General features: G+C 41.4%; 1 protein-coding gene and 1 pseudogene across 5 annotated transcripts in view; both read right to left on the minus strand.

Annotated features, from left to right (window-relative positions):
- The window catches only part of TRPC7 (transient receptor potential cation channel subfamily C member 7), a 124055-nt gene extending 119404 nt beyond the window's left edge, over window positions 1-4651 (minus strand). For 4 of the 5 annotated variants that reach the window (XM_059919490.1, XM_059919489.1, XM_059919488.1 and 1 more), the window contains exon 1: window positions 3881-4645. In XM_059919490.1, the coding sequence (XP_059775473.1) occupies window positions 3881-4633 (753 nt within the window). In that variant the 5' untranslated portion in view covers window positions 4634-4645. Of the gene's footprint in view, window positions 1-3880 lie in introns of all 5 variants that reach the window. The other variant, XM_059919486.1, reaches the window with a different exon arrangement.
- A 3128-nt stretch (window positions 4652-7779) lies between these two features.
- LOC132363796 (neuronal vesicle trafficking-associated protein 1-like) lies at window positions 7780-8371 on the minus strand (annotated as a pseudogene).
- Window positions 8372-16641: the final 8270 nt, after the last annotated feature.

Consider the following 16641-nt stretch of genomic DNA (forward strand, 5'->3'; position numbering starts at 1 on the left):
ATTTGACTGAGAAGATTCCAGCAAAATAAAGGGGACCTTGAGCAATTTTATCAGAAGGATGATCAGTGAAGAAAACCATGCAGGCTAATTCAAGAGAAATGTAAAGACCTGTGTTCAGGTCTTTACATTGTGTTCATGGTGGCAGAGCTGTAACTCAACTGAGATAGGCAGATTCCTTATTTTTCCAGGCTACTCCAGGCACCTCTACACAGAAAGCCCGTTCCATCAGAATGAAACACCTCTGAAAAGTCTATCCGATAGATTTTCCCTTTCTTTGTCTCCTACTGTGTAGATAAGTCAGTTAACCAAAATGCCATTTGTGGGCAGTGCTCCAAGATGCCACATGTTCTGTTCTGTGTGGGCAAGACCAGGAAAACACTCTCTGCCCTCCAGGAGTTGAGTGGTCATTGACACCAGACGGTGAAGCATATGATTGGTCTTCAGTTATTTAACGTGTGTTAGTTTTCAACCACCTTGTAATCTTTAGAGCTTCCTCATTTCACCAGGTCCATCAAATACCTCTGTTAAATCCATAGTTGTTGGAAGAGTTTAAATCATAGATAAAAGTCATCACTTGCTTCATCAGTGATATGACTATCCTTTCAGGATTTCCTTTATTCAAGTATTTATGGAGTGCTTACTAGATCACTGGCCACCATTCATGGCATTAGGGAGACCTCACTGCCACATCAAGTTTTAATGTCTTTCTAGACCCAAGAAGGTTAGAGAGACGTAAGAAAATATGTGCATAATTTCCACACTACAAATAATGGCTTTCTAGCAGGCATCTGACTCCAGCCAGAATTTACTGAAGACCTTGACATTGGATCTACTTATTGCTAATGACTAAACTTTCTTCTGGTGATAAATTGAAAAGACTCTAAAAACAATAGCTTGGGCAACTGAATCCAGGTTTTCCTGCATGATATTTTCTAGTCAGGAAGAGTCACTCCCAGAATGAGTGTTTTAGAGGATCTGGAGGACGACTTATGACATCTGCAGTGAGAACCTGATAGCTTTTTTACACAGTTGATGGCATTGGGTCATCTCCACGACACATGGCTGCACTCATCAGTGTGTAGTCCCTCTAAAGCAGAACAGACTCCTGAAGAGTACATTTTAGGACACATCACTTGCTCTTTATTCTTTTATTGCAATTTGACTTCCCTCTTGCTAATAAGCTGCTCTCTTCTCTGAGAAGATTTATAATGTCAGGAATGCACATGCAAGGACAGTTGAATAAATAATAAAGTTCTAAAGGAAGGCTTATGTTAATTTATAATGCACCATTTGTCGACAATCTGAAAGACATTATTTCAAACAAAGGTAACTAGGGGGATGTTAATAGCCAGCAAATGTATTTATGCTAACTCTTATTCATTGCATTGTAGAAAAGATTTGTCATTATGTTAGTCATGTTCTCAATTGTACATAATTTTCATAATTTACTTTTTAAATCAAAATATCATAGTAGATGCTTTCAACAAACTTCCAGTTTTAGATTATTATATATACTAAAATATGCCAGACTTTGGGTTTTAGTAAAGAAAACAAATGGCTCAGATGTACTTCCAAATGTTAGTCTAGCATCATTTTACTTAATAAGGCTGGCATGCTCCCAGATTCCAGATAAATAGAGAATTGGGCAATTATCCAGATAATCTGATCCAAAAAACATTTTTTTGCTTGAATTGTTTTTTTCTTGGGCAGAAATATCTAAGTTAATTGGCTTAGCCATTTCTTTTATATGCTTGTGCATATTCAGTCTGAAGCCTAGGGAACAAGCAAAATTCCACTAAGCTTCCTTGGGACATCACTGGACTTATTGCTGGCAGGTGGAGTTTATTGTACAGAAACAAGGAAATGAGAGGCAATAGCCACATTCCTTGGGAGCTTCTTTGGTTAATCTCTACATCTACATCCACCAATTTTTCTAGATGAGGCTATGAATGTTACAGGGTTTATGGAAGTGGCTCCAGTTCAGTAGATGGATCCAAGATAAGGGGACAGATGGGGTAAAATTAGTTTAATTACAGGATTTTTCATCTATTCATAATTTGCAGTGCCCTGCAGCTTCCTGTAAGCCTGGTTCTTCAGTGCCTGGCTGTGGGTGATCCCATTCCTACAGAGAGGCTTCAATGGCCTCATGCATGCACAACTAAATTGTCCCCCTCTTCAGTCTCAGTGTCTCACACTCCAAATCCTCTAATTCATGTTACCTACCAGTCAAGTAAATTTCCAAAACCCTAGCTTTCATTTTAGTCTCCTAATCACAAACTTTCAGGGGCTCTCCATTTCTAAGAGGGTAATATCCAAACTGCTCAGCTTGACATGCAGGGCCCTCTGAGGTCTGCCCACTCATCTCTTCAGCTTTCCTTCTGGTGCCCCTACAGGAAGTCTTTATTGTAGTCACATGGAGTATCTCATCAGCCCCCTGCCTGCTGTGGGCCATTCTGGACCTCACCTTCACTTGCCTCCTCTGAACGCCTACGTCTCTCTTCCCACTGATTCAGTTCCTTCTGCTCATTAAAGCCTAGCCCAATTCTGCTTCCTTCTTTGAGAGCTTCCTGAACAGCATGGTCCATGAGGCCTCCTTTGCTGTGACTTGGTACCAATCCTTCGCCACCTAATTGTGTCCCATGCAGGGGCAACTCTTGCCCTGACATCTTATTTGGACAATGAACTCCTTTCCTGCCGGTGACATCTTGTGTCAGCCCAACATGTGAAACCTTTTTGCATGCTTCGTGGCATCATAGGCTCTGACTGAATGGCAGGATGAGAAATTATGAGCCCAGTTGTATTTTCTACTCTTTCAGCCACACCTTCTGCAGTGGAAGGTATCTTTCAGATAGAGACAAGTGAAACTCTGAGAAGCCCAATGTATGAACAAGGCCTCTGACTCACAACTTCCCAGAATGGCTAAGAGCTGGCCCTGGGGTCTGAGTGCCTAGATTAAAACAGTGGTTTTACTAGTTATTGGCTACATGATACCTCTCCACCTCTGTACCTTCATATAAAATGGGGACAATAATGGTACCCATACCAATGGTTGTTGAGGGGATCAAAAAATATCATATAGGTAAGGACGTTAGTGCTTGGTACACAGTAAGTGCCCACTAAATATTTGCTTTTAATTTATTATTAAACTGTCGAAAGAATTAGGTCCCAGTTTTCTCTTTCAGGGGGAGTGACAGTTGACAGTAAAAGCACAGGACCACTATTGAATAATGGACTTTGGAGATGGGTCTCCATCTCCTGGACTAACCTGGTAGTTCCAGGTATTCTCAGGGGGTGTTGCCTTGGGCCCATCTACTGGGATGACAAGCCCAGCTCTGCAGAGAGAGTTTTATTTTTATTTTGGTGTACCTCCTCCTCAGCCCTTTGACATAACTGCAAGCCTTTCTCAATTCAGCAAGCTATTGCTATTGAATCTAGGATCAACAGAGTCTAGGATGGGTTAGAGCTATGAACAAAACAAATGTGAAAACGGTACAGGTGAGACAATCAAGAAGTCCAAGACCTGGACTAGGAAACAACCAGAAGTATCCTAGACATTCCTGAGGTGCCTGGGGCAGAGCTGAGACATTTATACTAGAACCACAGTATAATCTTGCCTGTGTGCAGCATGTCTTTTACTATATGGATTTGCATTTAAGTCACCTCTTTATACCACATTTATGTGGTTTCAAATATTTCACCTAATGGGCTGCTTTTCCTTCAGGCCTACATCTGCCACAGCTTGAGGAAGTCCCCTTCCTCCCTGTGAGCCTGAATAGGCAAGACCCAGTGTTAGACCAGAAGACAACCCATTTGGCTCCTGGACACACCCGGAAGAGCCCACGGGGCAGTCTGCCTGCAGGGTGGTAAGTGGGAGAGTTACCTTGAATTCAGTCTCAATGTTGGCTAGTCTGGCTAGCTCGTTGCTTAGCTCCAGCGCGGTGAGGACAGGGTCTTCACTGGACAGGGACAAGTAGGCAGCACTTGCCAGTCCCTTGTAGGCGTTCATGCGGGAGCGCGAGTGGCTGAAGGAGTCCTTCCGCTGCTTCTCGGTGCACTCACTGCACTTGCAGAAGTAGTCGTGGGGCCGCTCGATGCGGGCACCCTTGAGCAGGAGGATGTGCACGATCTCATACTCCTGGCAGTGGGCCGCCAGGATGATGGGTGTGATGTCGTGGGAGAAGCGCGTGCCGTCCTCGTCGTAGGCATAGAAGTCGTCGTCGCGCAGCTCCTGCTCCAGCGGGCTGAGCGTCAGGCGCTGGCCCTGCGCGAAGGCCGGGTGGCTGAGGATGGCCTCCACGATGCGCACGTAGCCCTTGCTGATGGCCAGCAGCAGCGCGTCCCCCACCCGCGCCAGGTTCTCCTTCTTGAGCAGCAGCTCCGTGACCTCCAGGTGCTCGTTGCCCACGGCCAGCTGCAGCGCGTTCTGCCCCATGTAGTCCACGCAGTTGAAGTTGAGGGTCTTGGACTCCTCCAGCATTTTCCTGACCACCGGGATGTTGCCATACTCAGCCGAGTCCAGAAAGCGCTCCTCTTCGGGCGTCAGGCTAGTGCCCTTCTCATTGAACATGTAGGCGGGACCCCGGATGGCCTGACGGCGGCCCTTTTCCCTCAGTGTTGTGTGCCGGCGCTGCATGTTTCTGAAGGTGCTGCTCCCCAACCTGTGGGGTGATATGGCAAAGATGCTAGTTACTCTCCCAGGATCCTGCAGGTTCCCCAGGGGCAGAGCAAACAAAAATTGTTGAGATGAAAAAGAATATCGTGATTGGAATATTTTGAGAAGTTATGAAATCTTGTTAGAAATTATTGTCCTATCACTGAGATTAAGACCAATTTAATAACCTGAACTATTCTTACACTAATGGAAGAATATTGGTTAAGTTACACAACAGTCTCTCCGCCTTGGGTGGAGGAGTGTCCGAAAAGCTGAAATGTGGGTTTAGGCCAAGCTAATGGTGGAGATGGAGAGTGTGAGGTCATGATGTGGCGGAAACAGGCCAAGGGCTGTCTGTTTTATTTCCATTTGTGCAAAGTTGAGAATGTCACTTAACTTCTCTGTGCTTTAGTACAATGCTTTTCTGTGCTTTTACCAGTACAATGTGGATAACTTTTGTGTGCCAAAGAGTCTGTAGGAGGATTAAATGAGGTAACGTGCATGTAGAAAGTACTCAGTCCACGTTAGTTTTATTCTGTCCCCTCCTGCCTGTTGATGTGCCTAGTTCTTCAGGGGTTCTGCCATAGGAATGGCCACCATGGATACTGCTGCCTTTGCTTCAGGTGTATTACCCGCACTGAGCTCCCACACTGTGACAAAACTGCAGCAACTTGCAGGCATGGCCACACACCTCTGTTTCAGTGCTATACTATGGCGGGACTGTGCTTTCTTGCTCGTCCCCATGCAGCCTGAGCGCCTACTAAAGGGCACAGTGTTGCACGGAGCGGGCCTAGACTCGTTGCTGCTTACTGATGGCCACTGAAGCCGCCTTCCTGAGGAAATTCAGCCACGGTTTCTTAAGATCAAACCTAGATTTTTATGTGGGTGGAAAAACAGGTTAATTTATATGCTGGGTTCATTTCTTTCTTTTTTTTTTTTTTTGAATTTTATTTTATTTTATTTTTTTATGCAGCAGGTTCTTATTAGTTATCAGTTTTATACATATTGGTGTGTATATTTCAATCCCAATCTCCCAGTTCATCCCACCACCACCATCCCCCCCCCCAGCGCCCCACTTCCCCCCCTTGGTGTCCATACGTTTGTTCTCTACATCTGTGTCTCTATTTCTGCCCTGCAAACCGGTTCATGTGTACCATTTTTCTAGATTCCACATATATGCGTTAATATACGATATTTGTTTTTCTGTTTCTGACTTACTTCACTCTGTATGACAGTCTCTAGGTCCATCCACATCTCTACAGATGGTTCATTTCTAACACGTTGTTCTTTGCCATTGTGCCATAGTGTAGACATTAATACTAATACTATTAGTAGTAGTCAACATATATTAAGCACTTCTGATATGCCAGGAACTATACTAAGAGGTTAATATACTTCACATATATTGCCTGTGGAATTCTTGCATAAACCCTATGACGTAGGTACTATTATTATCCTTATCTCAGATGAAGATCGTTTTTTTTTTTTTTGTGGGGAGGGTCCTGTGTTCTTTATTTGCACAGAGTGAAAATGTCAAAAGTTACATGTGAATGAACTTACAGTCAATAAAATACACGTCTACTAGAAAATACAAATAGGGTTGCCTTGGCACTGCATTGACATGGGCTGGAAGTTGCTGATAGATGATATCTCTACACAGAAGAAGTTTTAGCACGTAGTTATTGCTCTTATGCGTCGCCACAGCTTCACAACGTCCATGACTCTACGCCCACCCACTGCTCCGAGGTCATGGTCGTTGTTTCCAAACACCCTTGACAATAAAATACTGTATGTTTTGGAGGCATATTTCAGGAAACAGTAATGGAGTTGGCCATGACCACCATGCTTGTTCACAACAGATCTTGCACTATTTGTCATTTATTTTTGATCTAAAAAAACAGTGAGACTTTTGACATGTCCACCAGAAACGACGCATTTAAATAACGTGGAAAAAAATGTCCATGAATGTCTTTTTTCTGTTTAATCGTCTTACACACTTAGTTTATCTACCTGGCAATTTCGTAAACATATACTTTACTGTCAAGATTCAGGTTGAAACGTAATTGTCTTAGAAAGATTGTGAATGAAAATGTCATAATTGGACTTGCAAGGTGTGACGCCAGCCCCCCTCCTAGCCTTTCCTGCCTGTTTCTACATCAAAGGAGTTACATCTGTCCCACAAAATAAAAATTAAAGTAGCCTTGGCTTACCAGCAATTACACTTTCACTTTTCTCACCCAGCTAATTGTTTTAAAACTAAGTAGCTGATACGGCTGTTGGTGCAAACTTATTCATAATAGATGTGAACAAAAGGGCCGGTAGGTTTCATTCCTACTCAGCCCATCACAGAGCAGACGGACTAGCTACAGGGAGACGGGTTCTGCAGCCTGTGGCCCCGGGTCCCCTCTTCCCAGAGTCCCCACCTCACGTGCTCTGACCCAGCCCACATGCACTGAGGGAAACACGGCTCCCCTGCCCAGCAGGCGCCCTCTGTGCTGAGAGGCTGCCTTCTGCCCGCAGCAGTGACCCCGGCCTGAGCCGACCTGCTGCAGCGCCTGCGCACTCAGGAGTGAGCACGGGGCAGGCGAGGGCACAACTGCAACCTGATGGCATGTTTCCTTCCTTCCCTCTGCCACTAACTATGGTGCGTCTTGACCATTGGCACTATTGCCGTTGGCGGGAGGTGGGAAGAAACGTGCAGTACAGCTTGCTCTTAGCAAAGCAAGGGATCACTCTAGATATGGCTATGGAGTAAGGTTTGCAAACGGCAAGGTGGTTTAAAAAAAAAAAATCAATCCCACAAAATGCATATTTATCTGAAGTCTGAATCCCTTGCATATCCAGTGTAAATTTATTTTTTGACGGCATCCAATAAATCCCAGTAAAGTCGCTAAATTAAGATTCTTTAACATGACAAGTGGTGTCAGAGCTCTTTAAGCAATGCTGATATGCACTTGATTTTATGCCAAGGGTGGTCTGCAGCAAGCTGTATTTGCAAAGCAGCATTAGCAAACAGAAGCAGTTGCACCATACATGAGTAACCTCTAAATTATCAGTAATTATATTTAATGAAATGTCCCTCAAAGTCCCTTTGTTACCTTCCAACTGTAAGGAACCTGCCCATCTCGCTAAGCAGATTTCTCAGCAGCCTCAGTCTCCTGCTCTGAGAGCTTCTCTTCCGACAGAACTGACATCCACGGCGACACCGAGTGGGTGATGCTCTGCTTGGCCAGGTTGTAGTGGTTGATGACAGTGTAAAACTTTCCCGGGCGTTGGAGTCTTGCTCCGCATAGTAGCCCTCCAAGCCTCCTGGGATGTACTGGGTGTTCTTGAGGACGAAGCCATCGGGACAGGCACGGTCATAGCTGTACACCTTGTAGACGACCAGGAAGATGACACAGGTGAGGAAGACCAGGGCAAAGAAGACCAGCACAGACACCTTGAACCTCTCGGTAACACCCTCAGTGATGCTGACAGTGAACTCGGCTATCTTGGGAGGACGTGCTTTGCCTTTCTTTCGGTCAGGTTCATTTTCAGCCTTAGTTTCCACGACCACCTTCTCTGGGGGCGGGAACTGCAGCTGATTGACATCAAGGGGCATCATCAGGGGGATGGTGTCGAAGCCATCCTCCAGCAGCGGCTGCTTGGTGCCCTTCTCCGCGAAATTGTTTCCCAACTTCACCATGGTTCCGGGAGACCCGAGGCTGCCGCCCCACGCCCGGCTCCGGCAGGTCTGGGCTCCGACCGCACTCTGAGCCTCCGTGTTGCCCGCTCCTGCTCACAGCAATCTCAGACGAAGATCTTGAGACAAGTGGGGCTGAGAGACAGGCTTTCAAGTTAAAAGGTCTAGAGTTGGAATCCTGGCTCCACCTTTTGCCAGCCTTGTGACTCTGGCCAAGTTACTGAACCTTTTAGTTTGTCAGGGTTTTAAAATGGCAGACTGGAGAGAAGAATAGCTGTCGTGTGATTTGAGCTTGAGCTGGATATCCCATCTCTAGCTCACCTGGACTCCTTGATCAGGTTCCCAGTTCAAGATGCTTTAACTGTAAAATAGAGAGTCTGGACCAGGTCCCTACGTCTCTACAAACTTGAACCTCTCAAACTTTTTTATTCTGCAATTGGCCCTACCCACATTATCTAGCCTCTTTTTCTAGTCTACCCACACTCATATTATTCAAATAATATTAGAATGGCATGCATTTCAATAAGAAAGTATCTGTTCTAAAGAGTAAGCACTTGGGGATTGGTTTTGAACTATTTTCCATCTTCCCAGTTGTCTTTTTGTTATAGGTCATGTGTCCATGTATTGAGTATTTCACTGAAGTCATTTGTAAAAGATAAACAAAAGTATTCACAGAGGAAGGCTTTTAAATTATACCTAGTATTTTGAGATTAAAAAAAAAGTATTGTCATTCAGTCTTGTGATTTTTAAAAATTTGGGCTCTATTTAGTTTTCTGCTCATTTTACCTTCTGACATGCTCAAACCCTTCTGGTTTTAGCTCCTTTTGGGGCCCCAGTCTGGTAAAAAGCAGAGACTTGGAGGTCAGACTTTGTACTCTGATCCTGCTTAGGCCTGAGTCACACTTCTTGGGAGAAGCTGCTAAGCTATTCAGTGGAGCAGCTTCTTCATCTGCAAAAAAGTAAAAGGAATAATGATGGGCAACTCCTTCAAAAGGCAGCTGTGGGTGATAAATCCTGATAGAATGCTCCTCTCTTCTTTAGGAAGAGCTTCTGAACCGCCATCCACTTTCCTAAAGTGTACGTTGATAAAAAATTGCTAGGGAAGATTCCCAGAATTCAAGTTTACGAGCTCCTCCTGAGCCCATTTCTCTCAACAATGCCATCATTCCAGGGAGGGAGGGTGCTCGTTGATGCCAACGCAGACCGTAGATTGGGATTCCCGACGAGAGGGAAAGACTCACAAACTGGGCACAGTGTTTATTACTATAAGTTCTTCTAGAAGGAGAGGAGGTAACTGAGTTGAAAGCTAAGCAGTCACCTCATTTGTGTCCCCAAAGGGCCTTGTTTCAGAAGATAATGTGAACTCAGTTTCAAGGTCTGTTATCTGGGGACACACACTCAGGTGGGAATTAAGCCCACAAAAGACTGAAACTCTTTCTCATGGAATTTCTCAGCCTGTCCTATGATGAGGCTTCTCCCCTCTCAGGAGCACCTCTCTGGACTTGCCGTCACAACTCAACCTGAGAAAAGACTCAAGAGCACCTGAGCAGTGTGTCAGAGACGTAACAGTAACTGTCCCAGCAGGAGCCAGAGCTTGAGCTTGATTCCACATCACTTTTCCACTGGAGGTCTGCTCAGGAGGGAGAATAGGTCAGGTGCCAAGGTCAAGAGTACATAACTGTTACACAGCAGTGAGCCATGGAGAGATTAATTCAAAGGAAACATAATAACTACTGAACCAAGTCAGAGCAGAGAAAAATTTCTCAAGGAACACATAAGTACCCAATCTAAATTCAGAGTCCATATGGATGTCATAGACGCTGTAGCCTACAAACTTAAAGGATGTGAAAGCATCGTTTGTTAATTCCCTTCATTAAATAAACAAACAAACATAAAAAACAAGGTATTAACATTGTCATTTTCAGGTGGAGAAACTGAGGTAGATGAAGCAAAATGACTAAACCTCAGGGCAGATAATTTCTGTGCAAGAGTTGCACATCATATAAATCTTGATGTTTCTGTAATAATCATGTTTTATCAAAGAAAAAATGTGTGGCTAGTATTTGTCAGAAGTTAAAATGTCTTTATTACTTCCCATGTATTTTCCTGAATGACCTTGAAAGCAGACACTCAGATATAGTAAGAAATAAACAAGCCTTTCTTTCCCATCCTTAAATACCTCAGCTTTGACTTACATTTGGATGCTCACAGAATTGTCAGTTCAGCTCCTTTCCTTACAGAATCTGGCATTGATGAAACGTTATGGGGCTTCAAATCATGTACGTATACAAGAGTATACTGGGACATTGCTACTGCATGAGATTACTCTTAACATAAGGGGTTTCACAGCAAACCCTGGAGCTACGTGAATTGATTCAGATATTGATGGAGGCCTTTTAACCTCACTGGGAGTCTTATTAGCTCCGATTTCTATTCTAATGATACTTTCAAAACGTTTTATTTTTTCAGCTTTGTTAAGGTGTAATTGACAAAATTATAAAATATTTAAAGTACACATTGTGGTGATTTGATATATATTTATACGTTTTGGTTAGAACATTTAAGTTCTACTCTCAGCAGATTTCAATTATATAATACAGTGTTATCAACTATAGTTACCATGTTTTACATTAGATCTTCAGACCTTATTCATCTTATAGCTGAAAGTTTGTACCCTTTTACCAACCTCTTCCTACTTCCCCCATTTAAACATTTATATACCTATGAAAATATTTAGCCACCGTATCCTTGCCATTTAATCTTGACATAATATAGTCAGGCTTTAGCCATACTTTTCATATGGGTTGGAAAGACTCCACAAAAGATGATATGTCAGAAAGATAGTCATTTGGTCCACAATAGCTGGTGGACAAAGCTCACACTCATGAATCAGATGTGTTGCTCTGTTGGACTCTGGGGATCCTGTCAGTTTTACTGCCAATAATGAGCAAAATGATTCTCCCTAAAATGCAGTTAGTATTTAATTGCCCCTTCTTTAATTTTTTTCTTAAAAATGAACTTTGAATGCAAATGCCTTTTTATTTGCATATATTACTGAGATAACAAGTGATCAAACTCATCAAACACCTCAATTAAGATACTGTGTATCTTTTCCATTTTCCATAAATGCATACATTGACATTTGATGTCATTGAGAAGAAGGGTTTCAGTGGAAACAAAACCATATTTGAGAGGAGGACTGATTATTAAACTCCCTCTTGATCCCTTGGTTGCTATTTTTATCAAGCTGCTCTTACAGACGCATCAGCCAGTCTGAAGGAAGCCAGATGTCAGTGATCCATAAAAAGTATGGATTCTGCACCCTAAGTCCCGCTGCAAAAGAGCATGACCACAGCCCCTTTTGGAGACAGGGACTGTGGTTAATTACTGATGAAGCAAAGGCCACACTTAATCACAATGTCTTTTTAGCTATATTTGTTGTAGTTTTTATAAAATTGCTACATGCACCATAGGTCTTTGTAGAAATTATCCAAGCCTGAAACCAATTTAGTCTGTAACATTCCACAACTAAACTTAGAACCAAATAAAATCCAGGAGTCAGGTCAGTCATCCAGGAAAACCTAGCTCTGGTCTGTACATCCTCTGTCAAGTGTACATATTGTGAGTTTTAGTTCAGAGCAACAGTGATGAAATAGTCAGGTGATTTCGAGTTTTCTCCTAAACCTCAGTTCTCTTGCCAGTAGAAAGGAAGTATTAAAATCCACCCTCCATGGACCTCAAGACTACAGTCAAGATGAAATAATGTGTATCAAATGCCCTGGATACTGAAAACCTTATACAAATGTCCATGACAATAATGATGAACACCTTACATATCAGTACATTTAAGTAAATGATTATAAATTGGCTCACATTTTACTCTACACTGATATATAAAGCTTAGCTATTTTTCTAAATAATAGCTAGAGGTAACATATATTACACATTTGCCATGTGCCAGATACTGTGCTAACTGCTTTATATGAATTGTTTTAAATTCACACAAATCGTATGATAAGCTTGGCTATTGTCCTTAATGACTAGTCATATGATTAACACTAATTACACATTAACCACATTGCAGGCACCATGCTGAGTACTTTACGTGCATTATCACTTTAAATCCTCATAAACTATATGATATATTTGCTATTGTCATTCCCATTTAACAGGTCATAAAGTGAAGCTCAGGTAAATTAACCACTTTTGCCTATACGACTTGTGAGGCTGCATAATTTGTGAGTGGTAGACCTACTGTTAGGAGTCTAATCTGTCTGATTTCAAAGCCTGTGCTTTTAGCTGGTATACCCCTGCCATCCATCTTCCTCATGCGTTTTTTCTAAGTTTCCTTAGATAGTAAATTTTCCCTCTAGAGTGCAGGATCCTTGAGGGCAGGGGAATTACTTGTTTTTATGGTATATGTACCTGGCACCCGATGCTTGGCATATGGTGCATGGTCAAATAACTTAATTCTTAAATACTTGAATTTGGGTTGGTTATTAAAGAAGGCCAATAAAACAGAGGTATTAATGTTTACTAGTGTCCTCTTTCTTACAAATACAGGAGCCATGTAATCCTATAAATACTGTTTCCTATGTGTAACTGACAACTTTTAAAATAAGGTATGAGTTGCAAAGGAAAATTAGTTTCCAGTTAGCTCCACTATAAATAATGGCCTATAAGTTGCTAGGTGAGACTGCTAATATCAGAGGGTGTATTAAGTCTTGTGGGTGACTGAATACTTCTAAATGTTTTTTAATGTATTTCTAAAGGCATCCAACTTATTTCTAAAGTATCATCTTCCTTATTTTGTCAAAGCTGAGGTGAGATAGTACATATAAATTACAGTGTTTAGTAAGTGCTCTAGTAATAATTGGATAATATTAACTATTTCAGTTTAATACATTTATAATAACTGTGGATTCAAAGCATTCAAGTTCCCACCTAAGCTAGTGAAAATAATTTGCTTGTGCAACACATATATTTTGAATAAAAAAGATATTCACTTATTTACTCCATGAATATACATGAATTCATATTCCTTGCCAGTCAGGTCCTACAGGAAAGAAGCAAAGTATTCTTCTGCTACTCATTACAATACATTATATTGAGACATACTTTCCAAACACTTCCGCTAATGTGGGATTTTTTTTTTTGCCATTGCATCTTGGATTGAAAAACATTATCCAGTGTTCCTGAATGTTAATAAATGATTGTATCATCCATTTATCTTTCACCAAATAACATCATTTAGGGAAGAGGTTACTCTTAGTGTTTTCAAACTACCCTGTGTATTAGCCATGCAAGTATAACTGGTGCTTTGTGTGTGCTTCTTTTATTTCTTTTTTCTTTTTAGATCCTTAGTGGTCTATTTGGAACTAGGGAGTTACGAAACTGAATATCTATATCTCATTGTGTATAGCTCCAGGTAGAGCTGAAACAGTAAGTTCTAATAGTTACATATTTTTTTTCCTCCAAAGATTTGTCTTGGAATACAATAGATATGTGTAACCGTTTGATTGTTTATTGACCTCTGTGACAAAAGAGTCTGAAATAAACATCTAGTACCAAAAAAGTAAGAGAGGCTCTTAAATTATGAAATGTAATACTGAGAAAAGTAACATGCTGAATATTTATCTGGGGGTGAGGGGCAGTGTTGATTGCTTTTCCTAAGCAAGAGATGCTCTCATCCAGGATACCACATGCATGTGTAATTAGCCTCAATGAGGCTTCACATAGTTTTGAATTTTTTCTGGGTTAATTACTGCCTAAAGGAGTTAGCTCAAGTGTTTTTAGAAATAATTGTTTTGAACTTATAATTGTGACATAGAACCTTAGTAAATTGTTAAATAATTGAACCAATGTCATTGTTTAAAAGATCTTAGAGAGTGAGTTTGAATCATATCCATAATGAATATTCTGGATTTAATGTGAATTCATTCATAAATCTGATGTGTGCCCAATGCTTCAGAAATAGGACCCACCAGCAGGTGGCATTCTGAGGCAAAAATTCACTGAGTGCCACCAGACAGGGTCATTCATTATTGCCTCTTTCAAATCTACCCTAAATCCATTAAGGCTTTAAGTCGCAATTAATGGCAGTAGTATCCTGGTTATGTCTACCCAATTATACTTAAGTGAATTTACAACTTCAGAGTTAAAGAGGGAGGTTCTGTGTTCCAGAGTTTCAAAGCTTGCGTCAAAGCCCTGACAGATTACATCTCTTTTATTAAAAGCATATTTGTTATGCTGAAATGGTTGTCTAAAGGACATGCTTTCAACAATGGAAAGGAACATAAGGTAATAATCTCCTTCTTCCCATCTGTAGTTCTTTAGTGGTGGCAACTTATTAGGATATAACTTTTTCCTCCTCCTACCCCTGTATTTATATTAAGATAAATACAACCACAAAAAAATCAAATTAAAAATCTCTCAATAGTGAAGTAGGAGGAGAAGAGACAACACGCACACTCTCTTATAGGAATAAAACTACACTCTAGCACAAAACGGCTGGGCTACCAAGATGAGTTGCCTATTTCTAAAAGGCTTTGTAAACTTAGACTTTCAATGAAAAAGTAAACAAAAAAATTCTCTACCAACCCAGCAAATAAGAGACTTTAGATCCAGATTTACATCTAAAAATCTTAAGCAATGCACAAGAGGGAGAGGGCTAATAAAAGTTTAATTCCATATTTCAGCGAAAAACAAGCTGTACTGGAAAAATCATTATGAAAGAATCATCGTAGCTGCTTACATTGAGGGTGAAATACGCAGGCTTGTCCTTCTCTAGATGACCGGAATCCGGTGTTGAGTCGTGGGATTCTGGCTCCCCATGGGTGGTAGCCGAATAGATGCCACTCTCCGTGGTGCTGAAGTATGAAGCTGGTCGAGTGAGTTGAGTTGCAAGGATGTGAAAGCGCACTCCAGTGTCCTTTGTGTTGTAATAGTAAAAACTCGCCTTCCGTGGCAGATCCGCTTTACTGTTCTTTTCCTAATCTGGGGGAAATTTCCCAGGGAACATGACGGAGAGGGATCTGTGTGTGAGACTGGCACGCGGTGTGGTGATGGGTTCTTATAGTCCCCACCCCCTCTCCAGTAGCTTTGAAAGGGAGGTAGCAACTCTGCCTTCCTACCACAGCTCCTTAGGATTTCTGCCGGCCCCCACTCAAGCCCCAGAACGGCACATAACACACACACACACACACACACACACACACACACACACCTCAATTATATAAGGTAGCAGGTTCTGGCTCCCGAAGCAGAATATTCATCTGTTAAATGAAAAATAAGGAATGAACTGGTTTTCTACCTGTTGTATCTGTGTGTTTACAGAGGGGAGGAGTTGAGAAGAAAACTAAAACCAGAGGAACCTTAAGAATAACAGAAGTAGTTTACTTTAGTAAGCTTTAAGGTCACACCCCACTTTGTCTTCTGTGAGTGATGCATTTTCTAAATTTAACCTTTTGTTTCATGATCTTTTAGCATTGCCTAGGATCAGGAAGAGGTCAGTGATGTAGAGCAAGTCTGATACTAGTAAAAAGACTTTAAAAGGGTTAGCTTTCATTTGTAACTTTCCACTTTTTGAAAGGAAATTCGTAATGCAAAAACCCATTTCCCCACATCCCCCCCTCTCACCAGTTGCTTTGTTAACAAATGATCTATGATTTTTAAACACCAAGGTATTTTGATGGCCTCATTGGAGAGAAACCTCCTTAATTGAAATATTACCTGTGTGAGAGAAACCAGGATTACTCCCAGGATCTATCTGGGTCACTGAACAATAAATCAGAAGGCTTATTCTTTGAAACCAACTCATGGTTAACAACTGACAGTCTGTATACTTAGGATTAAAGAGTTGGCTTCAATATATTTTGCACAATGTCATTCTAGGTTTACATGCAAATCAGATTACATTGGTTCATTAACATGCTACTAGCATTTTCTCTGCATATAACATGGTATGTGGGAAAAGACCCCGGAATTTTGATTCACTTATTAACTGTGTCACCTTGGGCATAATAACCTTACTGAATCTCAGTCTTCTCATATGTAAATGGTGGGTGAAAATGGGTAACAATGCTTTTTTCCAAATGCGTGCATTTAAGAGATGCATAATAAGTTTGACTGTTCTTCCTCCCCTCCTTGTTCAAGAGAAGTTAATTATCTAGTTAAAACTCTAAAAAGTTTGACAACAAACTAATTTGATTCCTATAATCCTCTACACAAGCTCTCCAATGTTAATGATTCTGGTTTATTGGATAAAATACTATTTTAAAAAGAAATTTCCTTAACATTAAGACTTTTT

The sequence above is a fragment of the Balaenoptera ricei genome, chromosome 3, assembly GCF_028023285.1.
Source record: "Balaenoptera ricei isolate mBalRic1 chromosome 3, mBalRic1.hap2, whole genome shotgun sequence".
Taxonomy (NCBI): Eukaryota; Metazoa; Chordata; class Mammalia; order Artiodactyla; family Balaenopteridae; genus Balaenoptera; species Balaenoptera ricei.